Genomic DNA, 24,309 nt, shown 5'->3' with positions numbered 1-24,309 from the left:
CCTGAGACATCAGACAACACAAATCAACAGCAAACTATCCAAAAATTGAAAACTCACATAGCAAAGGAACAGCATGGTCACTTCAACCACAGAGTATTTCCAGATATGTTCAATTGACCCCATTAAATGAGCAAAATCTGCCCTTCAGAAATGATCTGGAGGAGAAAGTCACCTTTCTAAAGAGCACAACATATCCAAGACAGGGGCAAGTATCAGGCTCCCCAACCCTTACATCCCTCTGTCTCCTCACTCCAAGAATGATACCATATACCCCAGAGATTACCCCCCCCACACACACACACACACTCACGCACTCCCAGCTAACAGGGTGGGTGGAGAACTACACAAAATAACCATTGCCTTCCTTCACCAAACTAACACCCAATGACAGAAGGCAACAGTAACCCCTGGTGACTTCACTCACTTCCCAGAGCAAAAGAGGAAAGTGAACATTCTCAAAAAGATAAAGCTCCTAGAGTGAAATGAGTGGATACCTAGCTTAATTCCCAACCATGGAAACGATCCTCTCAAACTCTGTAGAGCAGAGCCCTGGCTAGGATAGCATGGTATTTCTGTCCTAGCACGGAGGCCAGAGACGACCACCCAGTAAACAGCTCTGGCCGACAGACACTGGGCACCTACCTGAGACAAACGAGTAGGTAGCCAGGATGTTGCTGAGCAGAGCCATCTCCATGTGCTCCGAGGTGGCCGGCTCCATGCTGGGGGTGAAGGGCAGCTTCATTGGAGCATCCAGAGGAAGCCTCTCCGAGGTGCTCAGGCTGAATCAGTGCGGCTCTCTCCCCCTCTTCTCTTCTGTTTGGGCACACAAACCAATAGTGAGACACATTTTGCTTTCCCAAGGCTGTGTTCCAGGTACTTAGCCTTACGGACAAAGGGCTGGTTTCTAAAGTTCCAGCCAACTTCCCCAGCCAGGGGAACACCAAGAACTGAGATTTGTTCCCTTTACTAATTGAGCTTTCAAGGAAGCACAGCGCCCTGCATCTGTGTTTCCTGGCCTTTCTCCTTCCCCAGCCTATCCCTGCTCCCCACTTTATTTCCTCCCTTACCTTACCTGATACTCCTTAGTCCACTTTCTAGGCATCAGAGCCCATAGGGGTTCAAATCTTTTTCTTACTCAGCACATTTTTCACCGTAAGCCACAGTCTTCTCCTCCCCTTTTCTGCTCTCCCTGGAGCGCGGACCGAGAACAGCTGTGTACCTTGATCAGTTTGCTTCATCCCTCGGGTCACCCAATGTGCACCTGGGCAATGAGTCAGAGCTGGCTATCCCAGAACTACTGAAATATTCACAAGATTTTGGGAGTTCAAGCCTTCTCCCTGTCTGAGCTCCATAACTCCCTGACTGATACCACAGGGCAGCCATGCATATATACATGCCTTATGTGGCCCACACATCGCCCATCAATGGAACAGTCCCACCCGGGTTGTTAGTGGCACTTAGAAACCCAGTGGCAGTGACATCCTCTGCTGGCTATTGTTGCAGTCCAGGGCTGGCAGCATCATGCAGCGAACTCAGAGAAGGTCCCGCCCCCACCCCCTGAGCCCCTGAGGATGGAGGGTGAGCAGTGACATTCCAACACACCTTTAGAGAAGATCAAAATCAGGAATGGCTGACCACCTCACAGGCAAGACACACACAACCACAAGGTCCTGAGACTAGCCAGAGGCCCTCAGAGAGGCAGGATAAGGAGTGGGAGAGTTAGGTGGGACTGCCTGAGCCTCTGACACAAAGAACGGAGCTCTGTTCAGTGGTGTCAAATTGTAGGACACAGGGAAGGAGTTCGAGCTTCTGTCCTGAGGATTTCAAGACTCAGGAGAAATGAAGTTGCTGGAAAATGTCTGATTGGATAGCAAGATAAGACTATTTCACATCCATTTCCTCCTACCTATCTCCATAGCACGTTGTTAGGAGTTCACAAAAGTATTCTAGCTGCCATTTCTGCTAACTCCTTCTCCCTCCTCAGGGGTAACCACTGCCACTAACGTCATGGACCAATGCTTCAATTTCATCAAACTTCTCAACACAAATTCACTTTTTTTTTTAAAGATTATTGGAAAGTTGGACAGCAGAGAGGAGGAGAGGCAGAAAATAAGATCTTCGGGCCCGGCGCGGTGGCGCAAGTGGTTAAGGTCCTCACCTTGCACGCCCGGGATCCCATATGGACGCCGGTTCTATCCTGGCAGCCCCGCTTCCCATCCAGCTCCCTGCCAGAGCCAGGGAAAGCAGTCGAGGACGGCCCAAAGTTTTGGGACCCTGCACCCGCGTGGGAGACTAGGAAGAGTCTCCTGGCTTCGGATTGGCATAGTATCGGCCGTTGCACTCACTTGGGGAGTGAATCATTGGACGGAAGACCTTCCTCTCTGTCTCTCCTCTCTGTATACCTGCCTTTCCAATAAATAATAAAAATAAATCAAAAAAAAAAAAAAAAGAAGATCTTCCATGTATTGATTCACTCCCCAAGTGGCTGCAACGGCCAGAGCTACGCTGATCCGTAGCCAGGAGCCTGAAGCCTCTTCCAGGTCTCCCACATGGTGCAGGATCCTAAGACTTTGGCCCATCCTCAACTGCTTTCCCAGGCCACAGGCAGGGAGCTGGATGGGAAGCAGGAATGCTGGGGCAGGAACCGGTGCCCTTATGGGATCCTGGTGCATGTGAGGTGAGGACTTCTGCCGCTAGGCCACTGTGCTGGTCCCAATACAGATCCACTTTCACAAGAGCTGATCCCCTACATTAGCTCTTACTTTATCTGTTGCCCAAGCCTGCACTTACACACATATGCACACTGAGATATTAGTATGCTTAAATCTCCAACAATTCCAGATGACTTCCAGTTCCTCAAACACACAACCCTCTTTCATCTTTCCACGCTTTTGATCATGTTCTTCCTTTTGCCTAAAATGCCCTTTCCCCCTCATCTGTCTGGCAAATGTTTCCTTCAAAAGAAAATTGAAAAGTTCCATGGTAGTCTCTAAATCCCAACGACTTGGAAATAAGAAAATCAATGCTGAAAGACAGACTCTCAACTGACTCCAAATAGCCAAAGCATCTTGAAATTCTGAAGATCAAAGTTGGAGGTCTCCCTCTTACTGATTTCAAGACTTATTAGAAAGTTGCAGTAATCAAAGCAACATGGGACTGACATATAAAACCCTCAAATAAACATTAAAATATATATTTGTGAAAACATATTTTGGAATAATTTTCAATGAAGAACCTGAGATTCTTCAGCAGGAAAAAACATTTCTAATAAATGATGCTGAAAAATCTGGATAGTCAGATATTTACATGCAAAAGAATGAAACTGAACCCTTATTTCATTTTATTTTATTTTAAGGTTTTTTTTTAATTTTTAATTTTTAATTGGAAAGACAGATATACAGAGAGGAGGAGAGACAGAGAGGAAGATCTTCCATCCGATGATTCACTTCACAACTGACCGCAATGGTCGGGGCTGAGCTGATCTGAAGCCAGGAGCCTGGAGCCAGGAGCTCTTCCGGGTATCCCACATGGTGCAGGATCCTAAGACTTTGGCCCATCTTCAACTGCCTTCCCAGGCCACAAGCAGGGAGCTGGATGGAAAGTGAGGCTGCCGGAAATAGAACTGGCATCCATACGAAATCCTGGTGCACGCAAGGTGAGAACCCCAGCCATTAGGCTACCATGCCGGGCCCTGAGCCCTTACTTTATACCATATAAAAACAGAACTTAAGTGGCCAGTGTTCTGATGCCTGTCACCAGCATTTCATATGAGCAAACAAATCAAATCCCAGCCAGGTCCACTTCCAATCTAGCTCTCTCCTAATGTGCCTGTGGAAACAGCAGAAGATGGCTCATGAAACTGCGCCCCCGCCACCCATTTGAGAGACACAAATAGAGTGCCAGGCTCCTGGCTTGGGACTGGTCTGGCCCAGGCTATTGCAGTCACTTGGCCAGTGAACCAGAGATTGGACAAGTCTGTGTGTGTATCTACTTCCCTCTCTCTGTGTCTCTGTCTCTTCATCTCTTTGAGTAATTGCTTTCTAATAAATAAATCTTTAGAGAGGGTTTGGAGAAGTTTGACCCCTCATGCATTCCTGATAGGAAGGTAAATTTACACAGCCACTATGGGAAAAACTATGGATGCTCTAAATACTTAAAAACAATTACAGGGGCCCAGTGTGGTAGGCTAGCAGCTAAAATCCTCACCTTGCATGTGCTGAGATCCCATATGGGTGCCAGATCTAATCCCAGCAGCCCGCTTCCCATCCACCTCCCTGCTTGTGGCCTGGGAAAGCAGTTGAGGACGCGCCAAAGCCTTTTGAACCCTGTACCCACATGGGAGATTCCAAAGAAGCTCCAAGCTCCTGACTTCACATAGGCTCAGCTCTGACAACTACGAGCTTTTGGGGAGTGAACCAGTGGATGGAAGATCCTTCTCTATCCTCTCTTTAAATCTACCTTTCCAATAAAAAAAAATAAAACCATTTTTTTAAAAAAAAAAAAAGCTACAATTATCATGTGGCTCAAAGAATCTACTTCTGAAAAGCAGACACACGAATGGATACCAGTGTTCGGAGTGGCATTACGCACAATTGCCAAAAGGTAGAAGCTATTCAAGTGTCCATCCACAGAAGAACAGAGAAACAAAGAGTGGTCTACACAGACCATGAAATAGCTTGCCTTACCATGGAAGGAAACTCTGATATAAGCTACAACATGGGCAAAACTTGAGCACATTATGCTGTCAGTTAGGCAAGGACAGAGAATGCATGCTCCCCCATATTCGTAGTACCTTGACTTGTCAAACTCACAGACTCAGAATGGACAACAGTAGTTGTCAGGGACTGGGTCAAGAATCAATGAAGAGTTACTGTTTAATGAGTACAGGGTACAAAGTTTCAGTTTTGCAAGATGAAGTGTTCTGGACACGGATGGTGGTTTGGTTGCACAACAATGCAAATGTACTTAGTCTACTGAACTACCATTTAAAAACAGTTGACAAACTACTGCTAGCAACAGTAATAACTAGATGTTAAGGTACAAAAGTGAATTTTGAAGGTAACTTATGGAATCCTACACTCACAATTTGATTTTAGTTAACAATGGTGGCTGAGTTACTTTTTAGCAGTTCATAAAATGTATTCATTATATGAATTACATTATAATTCATATAATGTAAGATTATGGTTTAGGTTTTAAGTAAAAAGTACTGTCTCATTTAAAATTGAATCATGAGCCCAACATGGTAGCCTGGCAGCTAAAGTCCTCACCTTGCATGCACCGGGATCCAATATGGGTACTGGTTCTAATCCCAGTGGCCCCGCTTCCCATCCAGCTCCCTGCTTGTGGCCTGGGAAAGCAGTTGAGGACGCCCAAAAGCCTATGGACCCTGCACCTGCGTGGGAGACCTGGAAGAGGCTCCTGGCTCCTGGCTTTAGATCAGTTCAGCTCCGGCTGTTGGACTGCTTGGGGAGTGAATAAATAGACTGAAGATCTTCCTCTCTGTCTCTCCTCCTCTCGGTATATCTGACTTTCCAATGAGTAAAATAAAATAAAATAAAATAAAATAAAATAAAATAAAATAAAATAAAATAAATAGTAAGATCACATTTATAGGTTAGCAGGAAAAACGAAGATCACCACAACAGATGCAAAAATGTGTTTGTGCAAGTCTAATGCAAATGTATGATTTTTTAAAAATGGTGGGAGTCTAGTCTAGCAGTGAAGACATCAGAAAACCAGTTCCAAGCACCTGGGTTTGATTCTCTGCTCCAACTCCTGACCCCAGTTCCCTGCCAAGAAGCTTCTGGAAGGTAGCAGTAATGGCTCAGCTAATGGGTTCCTGTCACCTACACAGAAGACCTGGATTATACTCCTGTCTTCCAACTGGATCCTCGCCCAGCCTGGCTGTCAAGGGCATCTGAGGAGTGAGCAAGTAGGCAGGAGATCTCTGTCTCTCCCTTGCTCCCCAGCCCTCACATTAAGAAAACAAAGTCAACAGTGGTAATTCCCATGCCCTCTCCAGATGTTGCCCAAGCATCCAAATGTTCTTCTAATATTGCATCTGTACGATTCTAATATTTCATCTAATATTGTATTTTTTAAAAAATCATACATTTTCATTAGACTTGCACAAACACATTTTTGCATCTATTGAGGTGATCTTTTTCCTGCTAACCTCAAAGTGCAATACAAGAAGCAGCAACATGAATATTACTTGGAAACTAATTAGATTTGCATGAACTTGGGTGTGAGGCAAACTGTATCAGAGTCTCATTTCACAGGAGGCCCAGTCCTATTTGAGAAGTGTCTGCATGACCTTGTGAGCCCCTGCAGCCTGGGTGCTGACACACACTCAGCAGAGGCCCAGGGGAGTTACACTCATGCCATCTGTATAATCTGATCTGGGCCGGAAGCGACTCTCTCATATACTTGGGTCCTCCCAGCAGGGGGAGTCCTTTAGTGAGGCACCATGCCAGGGGCAGAATGTGGCAGCGGAGGGTCTGTTCAGGGCAGCTGCAGGACATGGTCTGTAGAAGTTATGAAATCAATGAACCCTACAGCCAATCTCTACTCTGACTCTTCTCACTAAGCGTTCCCTTAATAGGAATGGAATAGTTTCAAGTAGCTCTGACCACCTTTGCCAGTTGTTTGTCTTATAATTTCTAGGCAAGGGGAATGAAGTCTCCACCCCCCAAGTGCAGTTGTGTTCTCTGTATGTCAAGGAAGCCTCTCATTACCAATTTAGTGCCAGGAACAGTGGCTGTCAACCTGAAGCAGTTTCACCTCCAGGGAACAAGTGACAATATTGAGAGATTTTTTTTTTTTTTGGTCATTGTCCTACACTGGCATCTAGTGGGTAGGGGTCAAGGATGTTGCTAGAAATCCCACAAAGCCCAGGGCAGTCCAACATTTTAAAGAACTATCCATCCCAAAGCATTTTCATAGTACCAGCAGATTGAGATATCTGTGTAGCACAAACATCACCAGTTCAACAACAGGCTTTAGCAATTCTCAGTTTATGACCATACATGCATCACAGCCATCAAGATGTCAAGGCAGCTCTCAACACCTTGATCAGGAAAGCACAGGTCCAAATCCTGGACCAGCAACTCAATATTCCCACTCACCAGGATGATCAGGCTCTGAGAGAATGACTCAAAAAAGCATATCATCAACCTACACCCACACATTTATCAATGTAGAGATGGATAGCCACTTGGCACAAGTTCCAGCTTAGTTATTCTTTTAGATACATCAATCTCAAGGAATATGTTGGCAAGGACAGAATTAAGAGTGAGGAAATGGACATTTTCAAAGCCAGAGTGTTCTCTTGGCAACAGCTCATTGGATAACCTTATCCCATTCTAGAGAAAAACCATTTGTAGAAAACATCAGTAGTCAACCAGCCTCAGGACACATTCTCTTTGGGTACCTTTCCTCCATCTTTGGTCCAAAGGTCCTTCCTCTAATTACTACCAAACGACAGTCCCACGGAAAGGACCACCACTTCTCTCAGGGAGAATCTTGTCTTCCTCCACATACTGGTCTCCTGACGAAGTGAGCAACTGACTTTGTCTCGTGCACGTCACCTCTCAGCTTGAACAGCGAACAGCGTACATGGTATGTTATTTTCATAGGCTTTCATTTTATAAGAAAACTCACTCTCAATGATGCAAGTCCATACTCTCCCTAGGCATTTAAGACTGCCCATTAACATGGAGTTGATCACTGAAACCCAAAGTGTAAAAGGAAAGGCATTAGTTGATACTTCATTTCACCACATATGTATGTACATATATGTATACATATATATTTCAGTAGCAGCAATCGGCATCCTCTGGTAAGCTCCCTCACAAGTGATTATCTTTTTATAAAATTCAGTGGGTAGAAATCTCATTATCACTTCAGCTACCTGTGGAGAAGCGTGCTGTCAGGAGCAGAGCAGTATCTGGCAGGAAGAGTTCATTCCTGGAGATGCTGGTTTCATGCAGTAGAGGTTCTAAAGCTTGGCTTGCCCCAGCTGGCTTCTCAGATTCTAAAGGAAAACAGCAGCAGGAGAAAAGTATCACATACCTGGGAAACCACAACATCTCTTGGATCAGGCGTCACCAGGAACCCAACAGAGAAGTCTCAGTAGTGTGTGTGTGTATCTTTAAACAAACAGCACTCCCCAAGGCCAGAAAGCCCATTGCCAGTTTGATCTGGAATTCAGACCAGACAATACTAAAAAAAAACCACTTCCCAAGGTCATAACAGAAAGACAGTGAGAGGGAAAAGATCAAAGACATCTGCTTCCTCTTTCCTCCCAACAGCCAAAGCCTACAGACTACTGCTAGAGTAGAGCACGTGGGTCTACCGGTCTCCCTTCAGCCCAGCCTCTCTGGAGCAAGAAGGGAAGGAAGGTGGTTCCAAAAACAGTTAAGCCCAGATGCGCCATGAAAGGAACCCTGACGCAGCTCTGTGTGGCTGCAAAATCCTGGAAATGCTGACGTGTGGGTTCCCACAGCCCATAACTTCCATGCAGAAGTGTCAAGGCCCCTATGTGACCCAGCCAGGGAGGGAGTCCACACTCCGTGTGGGAGTGTGCAGGAAGAATGCAATCAGTGACAGAGCTTCCAGAGCCCTCGGCAGCCCCCCACGCCATGCGGACACACTCATTCAGTTGTCACCACCGCTTCCTGCCAACTCCCAGAGCGCTACTGACGTCTGTTTGGGACGATAGAGATACTTGTTGCAGCTGCTTCTGCCTCATAAAAGATGTGTGGCGCCTTCCTATCTGTTTTATTACTGCTCAAGAAATTAACAACGAGAGAGAAAAGGAAACTCAAAGTACACCATGAGTGCTGCTTTACTGCCTCATGCACCTAAGTGCAGGAGCAGGTCTCCGAGGCCCACCGACCATCCGCTCTGCACCTGTGAGAAACACAAGGCGGTCACTCAGAGCTGCGGGGACAAAGGTCTAAATGGAAGGACAGCTCCCACATCCCAGACTAGGCAGAAGATACACAAGGCCCCCCAAGAATCGAGTGCATGAAGAAACCCTAATTTCCTCCATAAGACTAGCAAGTACCCCATGAGTGACACATGAAACATGCCAGCCCGGCTTGCTTTGATCCAATAATCTTCCCCTCCAGCCTGCTTCAGTCAATCACTACTGGGCACATGTTCTGGTCCAAGCCATCACCTGAGGGCTGAGAGGCGTCTGTCCCTCTGAGAGCTGGGCTGTGAACTCCTCATTGTTCTCAGGGGCTCCTGCAGTAAGTGCAGAGAGCTCACGCTCAGTGATCTGGATGAATGACTCACTCAGAAATCCCACTCTTCAATTAGAACCTTCCGTCCTATTTCTCCCACGCTTGGAAGTAAAACAAATATGCTCCAACCTCTCAGATTTCCAGCTTCTCCTGCTCTCCAGTAGGCTCTCATCCTCAATGAACATTTTCCCCGCACAGCCCACACGGGCTACCACAGCTACACCTCTCTGCTCTAGAGCTTTCTGCTTCCCTCCCTCCCCTGCAGGTTAAACCCCTAAACTCCTCAAACCTCACTGACCTGCTCTCCAGCCCACAGTACAAGTGCTTCTGAAAGAAAAAAAACAACCAAGCATTTGTATTTATGTATGGTAAATATTTGGTGTACAAACTCATCAGCTGGTGGAAAATGATAAGTCACTTTTTCATTCCCTAAAGTCTACCAAACCCCTGCTATTTCAAGCCCACCCTTCCACCCTCACCTCTTTCAAATGTTCCCAGCTTTCCAGAGAACAAAGGTCACGCTACATGAACTCGAACTTCCCTTTCTTCCACTTCATTCTGACCTTCCCCATCCTGTGCTTTTGATCAAACACTCATTCCTTCTTCCTACAGGACATAGTTTCATCACTGACTGACCCTTATCTCACTTTGCTTTTTTTTCCATCTAACTACATAAACAGGTAAGCAGGTAAGTGGTCAGACAGATGGGTGATGGGCAGATAAGTAGATGTTCTGCATATATAGATATTACATACATGTGTAGTTCTCTATCAGACTTTTCCTCAACATCTCCCTTTCATTTTCTTTTCCCTCCTTTCTAGGTGTGTACAAGACACTTAGGCATGAATACACATGGATATGCTCATGTGTGTATATATACAGATATGTATATTTGTATATTATCTTTCTCAGATATTTCCTTGTCCTCTCCACATCACTCCCTCAGTGTTCTAGTCTGGTCACTGTCTACTGTACAATGACTTGATTTCCTCCCCCACCCTGAATGATCATTCATTTGCTCCATTTCCCCTGTAGTTTCTTCTCACTCTCTTCCCTTCACAACCAAACATCTTCATAGAAACTTATAGTTGTTTCTTTCCATTTCTTCTATCATTCAGCCATTGGCCTGAAAAAAAGCCTGGCCCTGAACCCAGACTGTCTATCAAAGATTTATCAGTGGGGTGATGGCCATAGTGAAACCATCAGGTTTGTGCTAACCTTGAGTGCTTCCGGATGGAGACTAGGAACTCCTGGCTGGCAAGCACCTCCCGTCTCATCCTCCAACAATGCTGGTTAGTACAGTACCTGGCACATACACGCTTTCAAAGACATTCTGTCATGGTAATGGGAACCAAGGTGTGTGGGGCTAAGATTGTTAGACACGGGATTGAAAACATAAGCAACAGTTGCTCAGCCATTACTATATAACGCCTGAACCCCCAACAAGAAACTGTCTTGAACTGAACATAAAGCTATGGTACAGAACTAGAGTGCAGACTGGTATGGCCCCTACCAATCCTCCCATGAATGCAGACCAGAAACGTCCCAATGTTATTACAGCAGGGATGAGACACAAAGCCTGGAGCAAGCACGGAGGACCAGGCAGAGGTCAGTGCTAGAAATGGCAGCACACCATTAACGCACAGCAGTGCCTTCAAGCCTGGAGGCAGACTGTCTTCCTATCACAAGGCAGTCTGCTGTCTTAAGTCAATAAGTATTTGTTAAATCCCACTGGAAGCATTTATTCAGCAAAGCAGTCTGCCACTCTCAAGAGACTGAAAATGCCCTGCAGAAAGGTCTCTGCTTTAGCTATCTCTGCACTCAGAGACTGACTCACATTAAGTGCTTTCTTCAAATGAATAAATCCAGAAACAATAAATGTGGTCAGCAAGAGACATTTGCAATCTGGCTACTTGCGCTGCAAATAGAACAAATTATAAAAGGAATGTAGACTAAGTCATATGGGCCAGTTGGGATAGTTAATTCCAATAATGGGTAGCAACACGTGACAACCCATGAAGACTTCAGAGAGATGTAACATTCACACTGAATGCTGAACAACTGGGTATTAATTGAATAACTAACTATACTAACAGCTCACATTTACCATACAGAAGATGCAAACTCTGCCCAAACTGATACACAGGTTTCATGTATTTTCTATTAAAGTCTTAGACTTTTTCAGATATAAACAATATTCCTTAAAAGTAATATGGAAAGACAAGGGAATGTGCACTGCCAAAATATTTGAAAAAGAAAAAAAGTGAGAGGAATCAGCCTGCCCAATTTCAAGAATAACTGCACTGCTAAATTAATCAAGACTATTATTATAGAGAGGTTCACAGATTAATTTAACTACAATAGAGAATCTAGATGCAGAGCCACAAATACAATCAACTGATTTCTGACAAATGTTCTAACAATTCAATATAATAAAGTAGACTTTAAGTCACTTCTTTGACTTTTGGCTAAGATCAAGTATAGAAAATAACCTCTTTCCAAATAGTGGTTCAGGAAATGAATATAAGTAAAAAAGTGGTCCTGGACATAAACCTTACATTTTACATGAAAATGAATTCAAAATGGAGCCTAGACATTAAAATAGGAATGTAAAACAATAACACTTTTAGAAAAAACAAAAACACAGGGAAAACCTTCAGGATCTATGATCAAATGGTTCTTAGAACTGACACCAAAATGATTATCCATATCAAGGAAGAATTAGTAATTTGGGCTTCACCAAAAATCAATAAAATTTCCCCTGCTAAAGACTTTTTTTGAAAAGTAGGCTACATCCCTTGATTCTTTTTACCCAAACTATGTAAAGACTGTCAAAATAAAAAAAGAATTTGGAGAGAAAAAAAAAAGAAAAGAAAAGTAGGTTACATAACCTGGCACAACCTAGCAACTAAAGTCCTCACCTTGCAAGTACCGGATCCCATATGGGTGCTGGTTCTAAACCTGGCAACCTTGCTTCCCATCCAGCTCCCTGTTTGTGGCCTGGGAAAGCAGTCAAGGACGGCCAAAAGCCTTGGGACCCTGCACCCGCGTGGGAGACTCTGCACCTGCTCTGGCTTTCAATAAGCTCAACTCTGGCTGTTACAGTTGCTGGGGGAGTGAATCATCAGATGGAAGGTCTTCCTCTCTGTCTCTCCTCTCTATATATCTGACTTTCCAATCAAAAATAAAATAAATCTTGGGCCCGACATGGTGGCCTAGTGGCCAAAATCCTTGCCTTGAACATGCCAGGATCCCATATGGGTGCCAGTTCTAATCCCGGCAGCTCCACTTCCCATGCAGCTCCCTGCTTGTGGCCTGGGAAAGCAGTCGAGGACGGCCCAAAGCCTTGGGACCCTGCACCCATGCAGGAGACCTGGAGAAGAAGTTCCTGGCTCCTGGCTTCAGACAGCTTGACTTTCGTGAAAGGCGCGCGGGTGGACTTCAGCCAGGAACTGATCCGAAGCTCACTTCAAGTGTTGAACAGTCCTCAGGCATGGCAAGGCTGTTCACGTGGGACGTCCTTCTCTGTAAAACTCTGACACGGGGATGGGTGGCTCTAACCGCCTTCTCCCCTCTGCACGCAAGTGCCAATGTGAGGAACCCGGATTAGTAGTAGATCCTTCCAATCATGTTCTGCTCCCAATTTTATTTCCCTCGGTTGAGCCTCCATGGATGTTGTGTTTTACCACCGTTCTTTCAGAATGTGAAGTCTTTACACTCCCTCATTCCCGCCTGACTGACACACAGAAATCAAGGATTTAGTCACTGGTGAGAACAGAATAAGGAATAGGGCCCTCCACCATTGGAAATCATCTCTCTGGGTTTCCCAGCTGTTTGTACATATGTATATATCTCTGCATAAAACCTCATTTGAAAGAAAAAAAATAATCTGGAAGACTAAACCAGGATATTAGGGGTCATATCCTCCTTCTCAGGAGGAATAACTGAAGGGTCAAAGTGTTTTATTTTGAGAATTTTTGGAGGAAAGCACTATGAGGGCTTTCTGTTTCCCGAAAATGAAGAGGTCACATATGAAAAGAGTTGATGTGCAATGGTGCCAGTAACACAGACTGATACACTGAAAAGTGTACATGCATCAGGACTAATTAGGCCTGGCTTTAAAACTGACTCCACCTTCCCTATAGTTAAGAATGAGCAAATTAGTTAATCTCTCCGAATTGTTATCTCCTTATTTTTACTTTAACTTTTTTTCATTTCCTCATTTCTAAAAACAAAGCTAATAATTCCTACCTCAATTTATCTATCAGTGTCTATGTAGAAAAATAGAAACTACATGGTATTTACAACAGAGAAAACTGATTGCCGGGAACTGGTTGCAGAGATAAAGGTAAAGGTAGGTAGCAGGTGATAGAAGAAAAAAACTGCAATTTGAAAACTGCTGCTAAAAATGACAGTCAAGAGTTTGATTGCAAAAAGATGAAAGCAGTCACAGTGTGGTCTTGAGGGGCGGGATCACAATGTAATCCAGACACTAGCAATAATACACAGCAGATAGTTGGAAGCACAAAGGTAGGAGGCAATGTTGCCCCATCCCAGGGGCCCAGGTCATCAGGAACAATCTAGAACCATGGAGGGCCCAAAGAGTGGGACTAGGAACCATGAAGCAGCCTTCTGAAGAGAGACAGGAAAGACCCAGGTTTATCACTGCCCTCCAACCTCCCACTGGCACCTCTAGAAGGAACTCAAAGAAGCTGGGAGCCTAGCAGTGCCTCTGGTCTCATGCAGTGCAGGGACCAGAAGGCCAACAGCTTCAAGTCTGGCACATTCATAAGGGTTTTGTGGGGATGCCACAAAGATGGTACTCAATGAATGATAAATATTTGTTTATACCAATGTTCTGTGACAGTATTTAGAACCACACAACAGAACAGATGGAAGCACAAGCAAGGGCTCAAGTCAAATGGCCTTTGCCAAGAGTCATTTTCCAAATGAGCTCCGTCTCTGAGATATGTGAAAAGCAGGCCTACCCTGAAGTTTCACTGCATAAAGCAAATGCATGGTTTTCACAGCTGCTGGCTTCAGCCTACCCAAAGGAACAGTTATAGTGAAATATTAATCTCTGAGAAAACCATGCTGGGATACGGCTGCTCAGTAATTCAACCAGCATGTGCAAAATTTATTTAGTGTTTGGCTGGGGATGGTTTTAATTACGTGAAGTCTTCGGAATGAGAAGAAAGTGATTGAAGATGTTTGACTTAGTCAGTCATGGAGGCCCTGGAAGCTGCCAAGCCTTTCTCTAATTTCAGTTTATTTCTGCAGTCCCAACCCTAAACACACAGGACGCTCCCACGGAACTGGATGACAGCACCGTCAGAAGGAAGATGCAACGAGCAGGAAAAACAGCCAGGGTGAAAGACCCCAGCACCAACAGTCTGAAGACCACCAGGGCAACCTGGAGCTCACGTGTTCACAGATGGCTCCCTGCAGACACAGCAGGAGCAGAGAGGTGAGAATAACAAAAGAATGTTTGAGTCCTAAGAGGCAAGCCTAAGATGGTCTCACTAATGCTCCAAGAGGATGCAAGGTGCAGAGTATGCCATGCATCTGCTGGTATCTCCACCTTCCTCCAGTCACTGGAAAGGTACAGATGGGGCTTCAAGCAGCACCTGAGTGTGGGACTAGGGTCACAGGATGATTTGTGAGGCCCATTCAGGCATTAGGCACCACATCTTGCAGATGAAAGTGTGAAGCTATCCCTATGTGACTTAAAAATGGTCAAAAAGCAAAAAACTGTGAACTTTCACCTAGGCAGATTAGACACACACATAAAGAACTTAGCTATAAAAAATAAGCTTTCAGAGCCAGCTTGGGGCTCAACAGGCTAATCATTCACCTGCAGTGCCAACATCCTATGTGGACACTAGTTCTAGTCCCGGTGCTACATTTGCAATCCAGCTCCCTGCTTATGGACTAGGAAAGCAACAAAAGTGGCTCAAGTCCTTTGGTCCCCTGAACAAATATGGGAGAACCAGAAGAAGCTCCTGCTTTCAGCTCAGCTCAGCTCCAGCTGTTTCAGTCACTTTGAGAGTGAACCAGCAAATGGAAGATTTCTCTCTTCCTCTCTCTTTCTACTTTCTAAATCTGACTTTCACATAAAAATTTAAAAAAAATTTTTTTAGTGAGCTTTCAGGAATTGTAGTCATGGCATAGTAGATAAGGCTACTGCCTGCAAGGAAAGTATCCCATATGGGTGCCAGTTTGTGTCCTGGCTGCTCTACTTCTAATCCATCTCTCCACTAAGAGCCTGGGAAAAGTAGTGGGAGATGGCCCAAGTGCTTGAGCCCCTGCAACCCATGTATGAGATCTGGAATTCGTTCCTGGCTCCTGGCTTTTGGTTTTTGCCTGGCTGTTGTGACCATCTTGGAGGAATGAACCAGAATATGAAAGATCTTTTCTGTCCCTCTTCCTCTCCTATCAGTCCGACTCTGCTCCCAATTCCAGCTTCCTGACAGTGCTTACTCTGGGAAGCAGCAAGTTATAGCTCACATGGTTGGGTCCCCAGCACCTATACAGAGGTCTTGACTGAGAAATGGATCCTGACTTTGGTCTGGCCCAGTACCAGCTATTCCAAGTAAGATGCAGTGGATGGGAGATCTCTTTCTCTCTCTCTCTCAATAAAATAAATATGTTTAAAATAGAAATGATTCCTACTATCTAGGCCAATAAACAGCACCTAATGAAGCACTTATCACCTAATGAAGCACTTATAGTCTCAAGTCTCAGAAGTGTGAGCTCTAGTGTTAGCTGGTCCTGGTTGGGCAGGGTAAAGGGGCAGCCAGACTGTGGAGGCTTGAAAAGGGAGTCCAGAACACTGAGGTTGGGGTAGGGATTAGCAGTCTTCATTTGAATTTCCCAGAATCCTCAGCACAATACAGTCTAATTTCATTTTACAAGCCCATCCACTTCCTCCTGAGGGCATGGCAGCCTGCAAGTCACAACCCTGGAGTGGAGAATGTAGAAACTGTCATGAACACAGGCAGGAAATGGTCACACAGAACAGAAGACAAACACAACATCTGCTTAATAATCCACATGAGGAGACTTTTAGCTTGAAAAGATACTTGAAAGATACATACTTGAAGATATAATCAGATCTCATATGGCTTTTCCCTTCAGAATTGCAAATAAGGAGGATGTGCGTAGACTTGTGGATCCCCGATTCAGAACATTAAAAATGGGGATCTACCTGCCTCCCTTTCATTCCCAACCCTCACTCCTCAAACACAAGCTTCCATCTACCATGAGCGGACCTCTCGAGCCCAGAGAACATAAGACGCCTACCAATGAGAGAATTCACAGACACAATGTCTGGCCAGGGATCACAGAAATGAAAAATGAGAAGCACTCCTGGCCATCCAAAAAAGAAATTTCTAAGTCTAATAACATTAAAACCATGGCATAATCTTAGGGACCCAGAGGAGGTCAGCAGAGGGTACTCAAAACCTCCATTAGTGGGAGCCTGGGAACCCATGGCAGCCCCCACACAAAGCCAGGAACTGGAAGAAAGAACAGTTGCAAGTAGGAGGGCTGGGTCAGCCTTCCTGGGCAGAAGTTATATGGAATCTTGAGGAAACAGAATTCACCTTCCTGATCCTTCCTCACCAGGGGTTGCTGCTGCCTCCGTCACTCAGGACCTGCTCTGAGCCAACTCAGTTCAGTTCCACACAGAGAGCACCTGGCAGATAAATACCTAGAGCTGTGCAGACATTTAGCTGATTGCAACCTGGTAGGCTTCCAAGCCAGCCAATGCACTAACTATCCCACTCAAAACTAGAAATGTTTTACACCTTACTCCAATGTAATGGAGGTCAACTTATTTGTTTCAAATGTTAAACTCAAATTATGCTTAAAAAGCATGTTTAAAACTATAAGCAGACACACTTCAGTTTGATATCTCTGATGTGAGCAGTGGTCTACACGTTGCATGCTAACACACTCAGGTCCACTGCAGAACAAAGCTTCTCCTGCCAAAACTATGAATATGAGTGATCTCATGCACAGTGTAGTTGTGTCATTCATTTTAGAAAATGTAAATTCTTAAGGACCTTTTAACAATTCTGATCATGTATATCTTTATGCTGAAAAACTGTACAAGTGGGTCTATTATCAACCACTTCCCTGGCCCCCATGTATCATATGAATGAAGGCCAGGCAGAATCCAGGGGCTTGCACTGCATGCATGCAGGCTCAGTGGTAAACCACACAGTAGTATGTGACCATGTAACATGCTTACCACTGGGGGAACACTTGACAAAGTGGTTAGACAACCACTGCATCTTACATCAATGCGGGGCTCAAGACCTGGATCCATTTTCCATTCCAGCTTCCTGGTGATATGCACCCTGGGAAGCAGCAGATAACAACTCTCAATTTTATTTCCCTCAGTTGAGCATCCACGGATGTTGTGTTTTGCCACCATTACTTCAGAATGTGAAATCTTTACATTCCCGCCATATGGGTGACCCAGACTGAGCTCCAGGATCCTGACTCTGCCCTAGCCCAGGCACAGCTGTCATGGGTATCTAGCAAGTGAACTAGCAGATGCAGGATCTCACTGTGTTACTTTATGTATCTCAGTCTTTATTCATTAATTTTTTTTAAAGTTTTATTTATTTGTTTGAAAGGCTGAATTATAAAGAGAATCTTTCACCACTGGCTCAATCCCCAGTAGCCCCAACAGCCAGAGATTGGCCAGGCCAATGCCAGGAACCAGTAACTTCTTCCAAATCTCCCATATGGATGCAGGGGCCTGTGTGCTTGGGCTATTCTCCATTGCCTCCCAAGGTGCTTCAGCAGGAAGCTGGATTGGAAGTTGAGTGACCAGGATTTGAACTGGCACTTGTATGAGATGCCAGCACCACAGGCTGTGGCTTCACTTGCTATGCCACAACAATGTTTCCAATTATTTTTTAAGGAAAGAAAATATGCTACATCATGATAAGTATTAAGGGTAGACTGACTGGCTGACTTTTAAAATCTGAACAAACCCAACCTGTTACTGTTCTTACTGTAACTGGTAAAATGTTGATTTTTTAAACTGACAAGTTAATCAACCACCTCAGCTATAGTTTGGCAACAAAATACCAGGCAAAGAGAGATGCTATGATGGACAATGTCAATCAGTGGATTTTTCAACAACCTCATCCTGTTTGGAGAGGCGAGATTGGCAGCAATTCATAACTGGTGAACTATCAAAACCACTTGAGCGAGTATCTCAGAGCATGCCCCACATGCGTGACCTGGGGAGGGTGGGAAACCGGGTGGGGCTTCTCCCTCAATATCCCCCTTTACCTCAGTTACATGAAGAAAACAATATGGAAATGATAATCTTACCCAAAAAATAAATAAATAAATAAATAGAACTGACAAGTGAATTTTGGGACCAATATGGGAAATAAAAGTTTTTTGGTTTTTTTTTTTTCTGTGTTAAAGACTTTACATAGTTCTGAAAATTTTAGAAAAAATACTAGTACAATTAACATCTTCTAATTATGCAACATAATTTTGCCAAGTACTTTTTACCAAGGTGGAAGCACCACTTTGTCTATTCACCTCATTTAAATTCCCTACGTTTACAGAATGCAAACAATTATTGTGTGGCACTGAGCCAACATTAAAATTGATTTTTTTCTACCTTCTTTTTGAAAGTTCCTCGTTCATTATCATCAGAATAATCTGAGTTTGCAAGGTATCTTGTCTGAAAGTGCTACCATTTCCAACGTCAATATGTTGCCACTTTTCTCCACACATTTACAACCAATACAAAAGATAAGGACATCTGGTAATAAGGATGCTACTGTGCCGGCCCACATCCTCAGTTTCAAATTTTCATATTCATTATAGCACACTTATTGTTTCCATTAACTGTACATTATAAACTAGGCTTATCAAAAAAACCAAGCAATAAATAAATAATAAAAATACTAAACTAGGCTTATCAAATAAATTTTTTATAGATAACAAAACCAGTCTTGGTTTCTTCTATCTTACTCATTGATATTCTACATAACATTTTTTCTTTTGTATATATATATATTTTTTTTATTTTGTACTTTCCATACAAGATTTTATTTAAAGATTTTTAATATTAGAAAAAAAAACTGTTTTTTAATATCTAGGAGAAACCCAAAATATTAAGAGGAAAGAGTGAGACAAAGAGAACTTTCTGGTTAGAAAGGCAGAAATTAGATGACAATGAATGTGCTTCAAGCACAGCCCAACTATAAAAATCTGGGTTCAAACATATACATCTTCTTCATCAGTGAAACACAAAAGCTGTGCCTTTTGCTCCTGGAAAGGATTGGGTGTGGGGATGGCTTGGGAATGGAGAAAACAGTGGGGACCATGCAGGAAGGTGTCCCCCCTCCTTGAGGCAAGGAAGACCAAAGACAGGATGGTCAGGGGCGGCCAGCTGTGGCAGTGACCATGAGGGCTGGCCTTGCTGAGAGGTCAGCAAGATGGAGACAAATGCACAAGCAGAAACATCGCAGAGAAAGTGTGGTGGTGCCTAGCTCTGTGATCTGGGAGGAAGGAAGCCAAAGCAAGGGCATAGCCTAGAGGGTAGAAGCAACATGTGGAAGCCAGGAACCCCTCATCCCTGCGTGCAAGGGGACGAACCACTGAACTTCAGGCTTCAGCCCAGGACTCAAGTCCCAGTGACACAGAAGCCCGCACTGCTGTTGCTTCAGGGAGGACAGCTTATCACCAAAGGGGGGCTAAGACGATGGAAGAAGCTTCCTGGAAGTGGTGGCCAAGGATGTGTCTCAGAGAAGGAGGAGTTCATCAAGCAGCTAATAGCCAAGGACAAGGAGCACAACTGAGAGAAGATTCCCAGAGGGTGCAGTACACTTGGAGAACAGCTAGAAGGTCAAAAAATGCAAGAGAAGGGGCCTGGTGCAATAGCCTAATGGCTTAAGTCCTCACCTTGCACCCACCAGGATCCCATATTGGTACTGGTTCACGTGCACTTGTTCCACTTCCCATCCAGCTCCATGCTTGTGGCCTGGGAAAGCAGTGGAGGATGGCCTAAAGCCTTGGGACCTATACCCACATGGGAAACAGGGAGGAAGCTCTTGGCTCCTGGCTTCAGATCAACTCAGCTCCAGTTTTCATAGCCACTTGGGGAGTGAACCAGCAGATATTTTTCTCTGTAGCTCCTTCTCTCTGTAAATCTGCCTTTCCATAAAATGAATAATTTTTTCTTTTTAAGTGCAAGAGAGATGGAACTGTTGAGGAGGCTGGGCAAGCTCGTGGGGAGCCGGTATACTCTGAGGGAGCTCAGATTCTCTCATGTCAGCACCAAGGAGCCACGAAGACGCCATTCACTGCTTCGTGCTGTTGCCTGGCACCTCCTCCCTCAAGAACGCCCCTAGAGTAGGAGCAGCCTTCATCCTACATCCTCAGAGCTTGGTATAGCACTTGTAGTGCCTGGAATGCAAGAGGAGCCCAACACTGGTTGTTGGATGAACTACCAGACGAAAAGCAAAATGTAAACAGGGAAAAGAGAGGCTGGGAGGCAGACAGCAAGTGTGGCCTAGAGAACCCTGGCAAGTGCAAAGGCTGAGACACTAGGACAGGAAACCACTGGAAGTATTAAAATTCAGTGAACAGCAAGCACAGTCAGAATTGATATATTTTAAGAAGCAAACACAAGAAATATACCTCAAAATGATTCCAAGGAAAGACACTGAGGAGTAGAAAATGAACAGAAGTCCACTAAGCACTTTGCTTTGAGGAAGTTCCTGGATACTTCTCGGACAAGAGTTGTTCTGGACTGAACTGTATCCTTCCATGGAAAGATAGGGTAAAGTCTGAACCCTTAGTACCCCAAATGGTGACCTTATTTAGTGAAAGGATCTGTACAGATTTAACTCAAATTGAGGTGAAGTCATCAGGGTGGGCCCCCAGGCATGGTAATTGTAGTCCTTTCACAATGAGGAAATGTGGACACCAAGACACAGAGGGGAGGTGACAAGAGGAGACACAGGAAGAGGCCTGTGGCTGCCAGGAACTACAGGAGAATCCTGAAGCTCTCGGAAGGAGCAAATCCCCATTGGTACCCTGACATTGGTCTTGTGGCATCCAGAACGGGAACACAATGCATTATTGAATGCATTGTGATGCTTTGTTACGGAGCCCAGATAAGCAGTACAGGCTAGCAACTAAGACAGCTGGACGTGTGCAGCAGACTCGGGCATTCATCTCCCCAAAACATATTCTCCCTCCTTTCAAAATCCCACCTTCGTGTGTGTGTGTGTGTGTGTGTGTGTGTGTCTACCCTCACCAGCCCAAGGCATGGGTCACATGATGATTCATGACAATCATGGGGGTCTCTAGGGCACTCCATCATGTGACCCAACACTGGCCAGTAGATCTTAAATGCATAATATATGCTATATCCAGAATATATGCTACATCCATAGTATAATATGCTTATTTTTGAATAGTTCCCTTGCTGAAATGATTTTGTTTAAAGTATGTGGTACAAAGTCTCTTTCTGAACTTGGACACAGCATAAATAATCAGGAGGCTCTTGACAACTGATGCCCCAGTGAAGAATGGGAACTGAATTGGTTTATTTGACCAGCCTTACTAGATTTGAACTTCCAGTTGATAACCTTGACCCCCAGATCTTATGCTTACAAGCATTTCCTCATCTGATACTATTACTTTAGTCTGCTAAACATCTCCCGGATATCTATACTAGGCACTAAATAAAACAATGTTCTAATCTAGACACTTACACTCAGGGATTCTCTGACCTATAAACTCATACCATGTTGTCTTTTCCCATACTCTAACACGCATAAACCATGAGGCTGGAACCATATGTCCGGGCCTGGGTTTTGCTGTTTATCCTTCCAAACTCAGAAGAATAACCACAAACATAACAGTTTTGCATGGAAAAAATATATGTATATATGTGCATGTGTATATGTATAATATATATAAATATATATTTATATTTATATATACAGGACCAGTTTTTGCTATAATAGAAGCTAAATGAAATCCTCAAAAAGCTGCATGGGTCTTAGGACAAAGAAAAGGGGGACACAGGAATACAGATTCATAGATGGGGCTTTAGGCCACACCTTGGACAAGGAGAGAGAATTCTGCATGTCAGGAATAGCCCAGGCCTGACACCAAATCCAAGGGAGCTGAGCAAGCTCATAGCTTGCTCCACCATAACTCCACCAGCTAGGTGACTTCAGGGCCAACAACTTCCCATTTCTAAATGTCAGTTTGGAAATAAATTCAACTTAATGTTCTTAAGAATTCTTAAGGCGTACGCTTAACAATGAGATAATCTATGTAACGCACGAAGCAGAGTGTCTGGTGACCAGCAGGTGACCTTCCAAGATGTGCGCATGACTCTGAGTCACACGCCTAGCATGTCCTGATTTTTTTCCTTGGCTGAAAGAATCAGTCCACTGAGCATTAAAGAAACAACTGGACAGATTCCCATTAAATTGGCCATGCCAGCCTGCCTCTTTCACCTTGGAGCACGCCACAGACCATTTCTCCCTACAGTCCCTTCCTTAGTTCCCTTGAATTTAAGCTCTCACTCCCACCTGGTTTCATTACCTCCAGCCCTTAGTACAATCATCATGGATACAGAATTTCCATTCTAGAGAAGACTTTGATAAATTACAACTCAAGGGTCAAACCAGACAGCCACCTGTTTCTGTACATGATGCTTTCTTGGCACTGAGTCGGCCCATTCATTTCTGTCATACCTGTGGCTGTTTCTGTACTATGATGGTACAGCTGAGTATTCACGATAGAGACTCTATCACTCACAGAGCTTAGATTATTTACTACCTGAAACTTCATCATGGGCACCTGCCCTAAGAAATCTAATTAGGATATTTCCTAAGAAGGCCATGATGACCCCAAGCAATATGAATCTTATGGGACCACCATATGTGCGGCCCATTATTGATCAAGACAGCATATGTAATGTATGACTGTATTTATGTAAAGTTTGATTTCTTACATAGCTGCTCACCTAACAACTATGAGTCTAAGAAGGCAAGGACAAGGGTTGTTGGAATTACAACTTTACCATTACCAAGCCTGGAGCTACTCACAGTCATTTTTGCAGTTGGTGAATGAGCGGAGGCTCCCTAATTGGATGAATTTAAAAAAACAGCTTATTAATGGGTCAAATGTAAGTGAAGGAGTCTCAGGTATCAAGTTGTTACTTTCCGAGCACATCAGCTACTGCTTCCAGGTCCAGTTGCATGGCCATGTTTAAAGTATGTGGAAGGTTGCATGGCCATAAGCAATACTTACAGCACAGATGTGACTGTCTAAAGCATAAGGGTACTTCCAAAAGCTCTCAGAAAACAGAATTAAGCTGAATTTTTGATGCAAAAATATTTTTAAAACAATCTTTCATAATGTACTTTTTCCATGAACTTTTTAGAAGACACCATACACACAGCCCTAAGCCCTGTTGCTTGGAATTAGAGTAGAACATGAATAGAGGCTTCTTCCATGACAGAAAATGTAGACCCTTTAAAGCTGGAATATACCCACAGAGAGGGCCACATAGCTCCGTGAAGTCCACATCTGGGCTGAGCCATGTGGCATCCCCAACTTGTGCAGAACGCCATCTTTGAAGCCCTGTCCACGGAGCAACATGGGGCAAGACACTTAAGGCTCCTCACTCCCCTCTACGGAGTTGGCCCTGCCAGTCCATAACCACTCTGAGGCAAAGGTACTCTGCACAACACTCACGTCAGGGTGACAGACATGTATGGGTGGGGGACCCTTCCTCACCGTACACAGTGTGGGTCCTCCAGGACTGGGAACTCTCAGGGTTTAAACCTGCCAGCAGGCCCAAAGGTCACCAAGGTGAGGTGACCAACGGTGTTCTTCCGGAAGTAAGACTCACACGACAAGCTGGTGAGGAAGTTATGCACAAGCTACAAGTTTAAAGACAAAGGAAGGGGAGGGCAGGAGGGCATCTCCTCGGCAGTCCAAAGATGCTATAATTGGCTATAAGGCATGTCTATTTCCCTTGACC

The 24,309-nt window shown here is 44.4% G+C and overlaps 1 protein-coding gene across 2 annotated transcripts in view; it reads right to left on the bottom strand.

Annotated features, from left to right (window-relative positions):
• EVA1A (eva-1 homolog A, regulator of programmed cell death) overlaps positions 1 to 24,309 on the bottom strand; it is a 54,673-nt gene that overhangs the window by 20,113 nt on the left and 10,251 nt on the right. The window contains exons 2-3 of one of the 2 annotated variants that reach the window (XM_040993636.1): positions 7,916 to 8,038; positions 643 to 813 (exon numbers count right to left, since the gene is read on the bottom strand). In XM_040993636.1, the coding sequence (XP_040849570.1) occupies positions 643 to 742 (100 nt within the window). In that variant the 5' untranslated portion in view covers positions 743 to 813; positions 7,916 to 8,038. Of the gene's footprint in view, positions 1 to 642; positions 814 to 7,915; positions 8,335 to 24,309 lie in introns of those variants that run through there. The other variant, XM_040993637.1, reaches the window with a different exon arrangement.

The sequence above is a fragment of the Ochotona curzoniae genome, unplaced genomic scaffold, assembly GCF_017591425.1.
Source record: "Ochotona curzoniae isolate NIBS_2020 unplaced genomic scaffold, NIBS_Ocur_1.0 contig_883, whole genome shotgun sequence".
Lineage (NCBI taxonomy): Eukaryota > Metazoa > Chordata > Mammalia > Lagomorpha > Ochotonidae > Ochotona > Ochotona curzoniae.
Note: the sequence above shows the minus strand (reverse complement) of the source record. Positions and strands in the feature narration are given on the sequence as shown.